This window comes from Citrus clementina, unplaced genomic scaffold (assembly GCF_000493195.1).
Source record: "Citrus clementina cultivar Clemenules unplaced genomic scaffold, Citrus_clementina_v1.0 scaffold_5, whole genome shotgun sequence".
Lineage (NCBI taxonomy): Eukaryota > Viridiplantae > Streptophyta > Magnoliopsida > Sapindales > Rutaceae > Citrus > Citrus x clementina.
This window is the reverse complement of record NW_006262201.1, coordinates 39,541,573-39,550,324: the sequence shown is the minus strand read 5'-3', so window position 1 is coordinate 39,550,324 and position 8,752 is coordinate 39,541,573. Positions and strand designations below refer to the sequence as shown.

The window sequence follows — 8,752 nt, the reverse complement described above, 5'->3', positions numbered from 1 at the left end:
ATTTTATTTATGATCATCATTTATAAGTTATAATTTTTTTTTAAAAAATAAACTATGATATTTATAAGTTATAACTTCAAAACAAATGGCACCTAATTATATCCATATATTTAATGAAATTGATAATTAGGCAGTAAAATAATACAAATTTTAATTTTAATTTCGTTTGGTTGGCATAACTAAGATTAGATTGAAACGTATATAAATAATCTAACCCCAAACAAAAGCACCCCCAATTATGATCAAATTAGAAGGACAGAAAATTATAACTAATTACCCAATCATTTATAAATTAGGCAACACTTTTCGTTTTCGCTTGATCTCTTTGCCCTTTAACAATCCTAAAATGACAGCGAAGCTAATCATAAAACCACTAATTAATAGAAGAAGAAAAAAAAATATTAAAAAAAAAAGGACAAAAGAAAACAAAAGGCGAGAAAGCATCCAATCCAATTCTCTGCCAACTCGTTGAGTTAAAAGAAGGCAAACACAACGCAATCATCCCGCAAAAATCTGCAGCCAGCCCACAAGAGGCAGAAACACGAGGAGGCTGGGAAATCTCATTTCAAAGCGCCCTCGGTGTCGCCGGAAATCGGCCATGGCCGCTTCCTCCGCCGGCAACCACTCCACTCCTCATAACACGAAACCTTTTGAATTCTCAGCCGTTGATTTTCCTCCCAGAATCTCGCTCACGGCCGATCAGTACAATCACTGCTCTGAAGCTCTCAGTTTCTTCAAAGAGAAGCTTCAGAACAAGTCCCAAGAAATCTCCCAAGAATTTGCCCGCTTGCAGGCTAGTCGAATTAAACCATCTGAAATGGCGCGAGGCTGCACCGTTGCTCTTGATGGCGTCAATTTGAGCAAGAATCGATATACAGATATCTTACCTTGTAATTTCTTTCTTCTATTCATTTTTCAGCCCATATTTATGAATTATTGTGTCTTTCATAATTTAACCAAAAGAACGTTGACCATTGGATTGTTTTATTTCAAATTCAGTTGACAAAAATAGGGTTGTTCTGAAGCAGTGCAAGGATTATAGGCCGGCTGCTAGAGGGTATATCAATGCCAGCTTAATCTCGGTGAGCCAATGTTAAATACCCACATATTTTAATTTTACAGCTGGGTAGCGGATGTTATTTATTAATGCTTACTTGGTACCCGGTAGGATAGATGGAAGGCTGGAGTTTGTGTCTAGTTTCGAGTCCAAATATTTATGTTACAATGGTTTGAGCTAATAAATGTCATTGTAAGTTATGCCTTCTGTTTGTTTGTTGGTAGACATCTTCCTCTGAAAAAGTTTCTCAGTTCATAGCCACACAAGGTCCACTACCTCACACTTATGAGGACTTCTGGGAGATGGTCATACAGTATCACTGCCCTGTGATTGTGATGCTTACTCGGTTGGTCGACAATTACAAGGTATTTTTCAATCTACCTTGACGAATATAGTGATCTTGAAAGTGGCTGAATTGGCCATATGCTAGTTTTTGTTGTCGTGCATGTATTTTCATGAATGCTGTAAATAAGTAAATAATAAATTAATAATCTGGGTAAGGCATTGAAATATATGGTAATCTATGAAGGCTGAAGTAACTGTTGACTTTAGCTTGTAAAACCTTTTCAGGAAATGCAAGCTGCTACTTATTATGGTATACATTTTTCCTTTCTTACCCAAGAGAGAAGAAACTTTTATTACTTAACTGTGGAAATGCTCAAAAATAATGATTAAGTATCATACTTGTCATGCTTCGGGAGCATGAAAAGTGGTGCAACTTTTTAAACAGCTCAACAGTATGGTATTGATTGTGATTTTGCTTGTTTGATCTTCGAATATCTCTGATATGTGCTCTTTGACTTGCCTTGCCATTCATCTTGTGGAAAATAGTGAGCCTGTTGTAGTCAACTTGTTGCAGATGACTTCATCACATAGTCTTTACTTGTTTAATAGTTTTCATTTAAGTGGTGAACCTGACTGTATTCTTTTTGTTTAAGTCTTTCTGCATTTCTTATTTTTAATTTTACGTGCAGATGGTAAAATGTGGAGATTACTTTCAAGCTGAAGATGGTCCTAGAGAATTTGGTAATATAGGCATTCTGACTAAATGGATAAAAACTACAGAAACTGCATTGGTATTGCGGAACCTAGAGGTGAACTACAAAGAGGTGAGGCATTTTATTTTCTTAACCTATCTATTAAAGAAATGCTTATGATCCTTAATAAGTTGCTTAACCTCCTGCAGAAACCATGAAACATTATGGACCAGTGGCAGAGATTATTTTTGAGGTTAAAATTATTAAGGATACATAAGCTCTTAATTATTTTCTTTCTGTTTATTTATTTAGATAAAAGACTACAGGATTGCATCTATTATCTTTGGTGGCTAACTCAAGGCTTAAGATATTTACCATAGCGGTAAGACATTAAGTCATTAACCCCCAACTGTGGATGGTTAGATTATAAAATGGCACAATCAGTGCCCTGAAAGTCTATCTACATTTAGATGGTGCGCTTGGAAGGAAGACCGCTGTATATTGAGGGTCTTGGATCTTGTTTAGTGCGGATCTCATAACGGAAATTAGGATTGAGTTTGATGGTCTTCGCTCAAAGGTTCTACTATAGGTGTTGGTGGTGTATAGCAGAGTAGTTCTGTGGGGAAAATGCTGGGTGAGTTGGCTAAGTTGAGATCAGTTGATCTTAGTTTGAACTAGAAACCCAAGTCCTTAGATCTCAAAGTAATAGTAGAAGTACTGGTAACTCAGATGACACAAGCTCACTCTCCCCAGTTGATTCAGCAATAGTCATTAGCATGTGCAGCAACGTATAATAAGTATATGCTCTCAGATTTAATAGCACCGCATCCACTTTACCAAAGCCCCAACTGCAAATATTACAACAAATTTTTGGTGCTGATAATAGTTTTAACTTTCACCAAACAAATTTATTGCTAATTCTTTCTGCCCCTGTTTTATCTTTTGAAATGTTCATTCTTAAATTTATTACAGTTACTTGAAGAATTAGATGTTAATTTCCTCTTTCTATTATGTTATTTTTGCTACAGTCGGAAGAACCACCTATGTCTGTTTTGCACATTCAGTACCCTGAATGGCCTGACCATGGAGTTCCCCGGGACACTCTTGCTGTTCGTGAAATTTTGAAAAGAATTTATAACTTACCACCCAATTTTGGCCCAATAGTGGTGCATTGCAGGTTCAGCTCATGTTTATTACATCAATCGTCTGAGTATGTTTGGTAATTCCCCCATTTACGAGGCTGAGAGAGTCTCTATCTTTGCTCAGTGCAGGTATTGGGAGAACTGGTGCATACTGCACAATTCATAATACAGTCCAGAGAATACTTGTTGGAGACATGTCTGCACTGGATCTTGCTAATACCATAAAGGTATTTAGGTCTCAGCGAATTGGAATGGTTCAAACCATGGTATTGTCTTCCTTCTTGGTCCAAAGCCTCGTTTCTTTTTCTTATTCCTTATTTCTTATCATGCATCTGAGCTTTTGAACACCAATTTCAGCGAGTTGACATCCTTGTTTGTAGGGAATCAATATCAGGGCAGTGAATTAGTGAATTTTTTAAGTTGGTGGTGTTTGGCTTATAAATAAATGGGAAAACTGATTACCTCGGAAAAGTGGAATTTTTCTTTGTTCTATAAAAATGTGTAAGGATCTTTTAACTAAAATTTTGCTGAAAATTGCAATCACAAATTCTTAGCCATTGATTCTATCCAGTCCAACCATAGGTAAGGTTAATGAGTTAGCAACAAAAATGCTACGTTTGACTATGGGTTTTAACTATGGATTGGATGAAACCAATGGGTGTGGATTTGTTTACTAATTTAAGTGAAAAAGATGAAGTTAAAAAGATCCTCACCAATTTATAATAATCTCCTCAATCCTGATATTTGGCCCAAAAGAAAGAGGAAAAGGGAGGGGGGTGGGGGGATGAAGAAGAACATTGTTCTGCACGTTCCACACTTGAGGCATTTCTTGATGTAAATTCTGTGTCAATTGCAAAATTAGTTATGAGGCCTCTTAGGTTTAAAATCTTATTAGGAGCTATCATTTTAAAATATATTGGCAATTTGTTAGATTTCTACAACTGATATATGTTGTATCTTTATTGATTCCTTGACAAGTTTTTGTTTAATAGGAGCAATATATTTTTTGCCATCAAGCTATCGTTGATGAACTGGAAGACTTAATCTCAGGTTTCAACAGTGAAAGGGCCTCAAAATGGTAGGTATTCTTTAGATTTTCTTAGCTTTTACAGATTACACACCACATGCCCTTCACTCTTAGCATCATAAAATGCCCCACAGAATGCATTCGCTGAGCCGGCAATTCTTTCTTATGTATTGCAGCTAGATTGGTGACTGTTAGCCCTTGACTAAAACTGATACCGAACAATGTTTAATGACGTTGGAGCTGCATGCTTCTTTCACTTGAAGTTGGAGAAAGTATACAATTAGGCACTTGTTTTACTGTGTTTCAAAGTTGCTACAGAAGCTGGGCGTGGTGTCTCATTCCTGAAATGTTCAAGAAGTTGCCTCAAATTGGTGGATGAAATGAACAGAGATGTTGTCACTCCCGGCTCAGTCCCATATATTTGTATTTGCAAACACTACTACGAGGAGCCTGTCTTTTTCTTCTGCGCGATGCCGATCCACTGGTGGATAGTTGAAATTTTCTCTGTAGAACTGAATAATGCAACTACAGAAGTTGGTTCAGACTTGTGTCCTTAAAATGAAATTGAAGATTCTCAAATGTAATCTGATTTACCACCCATCCAGGAATTGTTTAAAACGTCCGTACTGGAGGACTCTATTCTAGATCAAATAACCTCAACTTAATGTGCACAGTACACTTGATCTTCAACTTTGCATGGGACAGCAGCACAATAAAGTGTTCAAATATTTCGTTGGTAGAATCACGGATTGAAGGAAGAGCAAGGCCACCCAATGAAATTTTGAAATTCGATGAAGATCACGTAGGACGAGATTGATCATGCTGATTGAACCAAATCTTATTTGTTGCGTGCAATTATTATCGACATGTAATTGATGCCTTTCTTTGAATTAGCCGCACTTTGTTTCTCAACGTAATTTCAATTACATTTCCCAATCGACCTTTTAAGCCACGGAGCTGCACAAAATTGGAGAATCACAGTTCCCCAAGCCATGGATGTTATAAATATTTACACCTTACTTACCCAGCTTATGCTTTAAAATTAAAATTAAAAAAAACAAACAAACAAACAAAAACATACTACATATTGATGTTCGATCGATCAAATCTCTCTATCCTTCTTAAAACCAAAATAAATAAGTAAATAAATTCTTTATTTCTAAAAGTACACGTAATATTACTTCTTGTTTTTAAAAAAAGAAACTTGAAATGCTTTTGACTAATTAATATATAAAAAAGTGTAATGGTGAAGACAAGGCCCCAAACGTCTTGTTTCTATTGTGAGATACATGTCTATTCACCTTTAGATAAAAAAAAAAAAAAAGTTGTGTATTTTCAAACTAGACTTTATAATTTAGTCATGAATTCACGGAGAAAGAGGGCCTTTTCTAAGTTTCTCTCTTATTATAATTATTATGATGATGATGATGGTGATGGTGATGGTGATGATGATGCCTCCTTAACTTTTATTGATTTGAATTCTTCACTTGTATAACATAATATGAATACTTGCCCCAATTTGATCCACAACAGTTCCATGTTCTTAAGGGTCGTCGGTGGACTTGGTCTTTAGTTGAAAATATGAGCAACCACCCCCATCATCTACTTGCAACATATATATATATATGGGTTCCTTTATGATGCTGTAATTTTTTTACAACATCAATAATATTTTTAATTGTGTACCATTAGATTTAATCAATGGTATACAATATTTGTAGTAAAAAAAAATAATAGTAAATGGTTAACAAACGTGTAAGGGGTGAAAAATTTTGTAAAATAACTATGACCATCCTTAGAGTTTGAAACAATTTCATTTAAATAGCATATTTTATTTAAAATTATTTTTCAATCCTCCTTTAAATTTGAAATGTGATAATTTTTTTAAAATAAATCTTCCAAAATCTATTACCATTAAGTATAGAATATAATGGTAGGTTATTTAACACAAATCAAATAAATAAGTTGCAATTGTAAAATTTATATATGATATAATAGTAATAAATAACACAACTAAGTACATATAATTAAGTAAATGTCATAGTTACATCAATAAACTCATTGTTGAGATTGCTTGTAACATAAAAATTACTTGATCACACATGGTTTAATAAAATTTAATATCGTATATTAAAATACTCATTATTTTATATAATATTAAGGGTCATTGTATAATTGATCATGAAGTATGTATTATTTTTAACACCCATTTAACATACTTATTCTCTGAACTTTATATTTATCTTACAATTAATATCCTTACATGATAGGAATTTTAAATTTTATAAGCCTATATATTTTCATTTTATTTTCAAAAATCACTTTGTTAATTTCATAAAAGTTAAATCTAATATATATTCCTAATGAGCTTTAGTTTATGAATCGTGAAAAATTATTTTATTGATATCCTTTGATTGTAATTATAAAATTTTATGTTATTAAGAGTCATTACTTTTTTTATGATAATTAATAGTGACAATAAATAAAATATTACCTCCAATAATATTTACGTGGGAAAAAAAGTGAAAGAAAATCATTTATATTTTTAGATTTTTATTGACATGGTAGAAAATTATCTCAGCCTTATAAAATTTAACTTTCACAAACTTGTTTTCATTTTATTTTCAAATGTCACTTTGTTAATTTCATAAAAGTTAAATCTAACACATATTCCTAATTAACTTTAGTTTATGAATCATGAAAGATTATTTTATTGTTTTTCTTTGATAGTAATTATAAATTTTTTATGCTACGAAGAGTCATTACTTTTATTATGATAATTAATAGTGACAATAAATAAAATATTACATCAAATAATATTTAATGGACAAAATGAGTAAAAAAATCATTGTATGTTTTTATATTTCCATTATAAAGATATGGTTTGGGATACTTTAACTTATAATTTTGGCACAATATTTGAGCCACTAATATCTCATAGTGTAATGGTTGATATTGAAAGTCAAAGCAACATTTCATAATGTTATATCCTCCACCATTAAATTGCATGAAATAAATAGTTTAATTTTTTGATAAAAATTTAAATCAAAATATTTCTCACTCTATAGTTATATAGACATATATATTTTTCAATAATAATTGGTGCATAAAATATTTCTCATTTGTTGTGACTCATATAGTATTATTAATAAAACACATATAAAATAGTTTATTGCAATGCTTTCTATTATCATTATTGTTTAGGTATTAATGGTTTGTAATTAAATTCATACAATACAAATTATTACAAGACTTTGTGTTAAATAACCTATTTGATATTATATTTTATACTTAATAGTAACTGATTTTGGAAGATTTATTTAAAAGAGATTATCATATTACAAATTTAAAGGAGGGCTAAAAAGTAATTTTAAATAAAATATATTATTTAAGTGAAATTGTTTCAAACTTTAAGGGTGGTCACAATTATTTTACAAAAATTATCCACACTTGAACGGTTATCATTATTTTTAAATTATTTTTTTAGTATAAATATTGAATATCATTGATTAGATCTAATGGTTCACAATTAATACATTATTGATGCTGTAAAAAAAATTACAGCATCATAGAGGAACCCATATATGTATATAGAATTCCCCAACCGTAAGTACATCCACATTAATAGACATAAGGTTCTTTTTAGTGTCAAATTTCTCACCTAAAAACGCGTTTTCTAAATAAATAAAATTATCCACCAGGACCAAGTGAAATTATTGTTCTACAACATTTTTGTCTACAAAAATGCGTCGATCTAATATTTTAAAAGACATTACAATTTTTATTAACCGCATAATAAATTTGTCTCATCCGCGCATAACTTCTATTTTCTAATATATATATATATATATATATATATATATATATATTTCAGACTGCACATGTTATGTTGTTTATTTACCGAGTAATTATTTTTCAAAGGACCTGAGATTATTTTCCTTAATAATCTCACGTTTTATTGCTGTAAACTTACTAACAAGGCAAGTCTAAAATAGTCTAAAATAGTTTATATTAGTTAAACACTGGACTTCAAAAATCGACGAGAGTTGCAGAAATTTCAAAAGAAAGAGAAGAGAAGATATATTATTATAGGAATGTAAAAGTACATGTGAACCCACAAACTTAATTGGATGATTACTAAAGAATGGACCACATTCGCCACGACCTCTTTTAAGTTAATTTTCTTTCTTTTGGAGGATTTTCTTTCATGACTTGCAGGTTGACTAGAAACAGTCCAAAGTATACATACGCGTACATACAATCTAAAGCGTCATTCACTTACTTGGGGCCAATCAATGCGTATTAATTCGACTTTGCCTTAACCCTAAGAATATTCTTAATGGTGACATTTCTCCTTTCGCCTCGCACCATTTACACGTACATAGTTTGAAAGAAATTTATTTACGCACACACATATATTCTTATATTCATTTTGAAGTGAAGTTGTCATTAAAATATAAAAAAATAAAATTTTAATATTAAAAACAATTTTTTTAGTAATATCCTCATCTATTAAAATAAAAATATTATTGTTAAAGAAGAGTTATAT

At 31.7% G+C, this 8,752-nt stretch overlaps 1 protein-coding gene across 2 annotated transcripts; it reads left to right on the top strand.

Annotated features, from left to right (window-relative positions):
* Window positions 1-411: 411 nt before the first annotated feature.
* On the top strand, window positions 412-5,139 carry LOC18041727 (protein-tyrosine-phosphatase PTP1). Of its 2 annotated transcripts, XM_006434575.2 has the most exons (8): window positions 412-890; window positions 1,000-1,082; window positions 1,282-1,422; window positions 2,032-2,166; window positions 3,063-3,211; window positions 3,301-3,442; window positions 4,169-4,254; window positions 4,380-5,139. In XM_006434575.2, the coding sequence occupies exons 1-8, from the start codon at window positions 599-601 to the stop codon at window positions 4,381-4,383; spliced, it is 1,032 nt and encodes a 343-aa protein (XP_006434638.1). In that variant the 5' UTR covers window positions 412-598; the 3' UTR covers window positions 4,384-5,139. The 2 variants fall into 2 exon arrangements, with proteins under 2 accessions (XP_006434638.1, XP_024040139.1); XM_024184371.1 differs by lacking the exons at window positions 4,169-4,254; window positions 4,380-5,139 and having other exon boundaries at window positions 3,306-3,435.
* The last annotated feature ends 3,613 nt before the right edge of the window (window positions 5,140-8,752 follow it).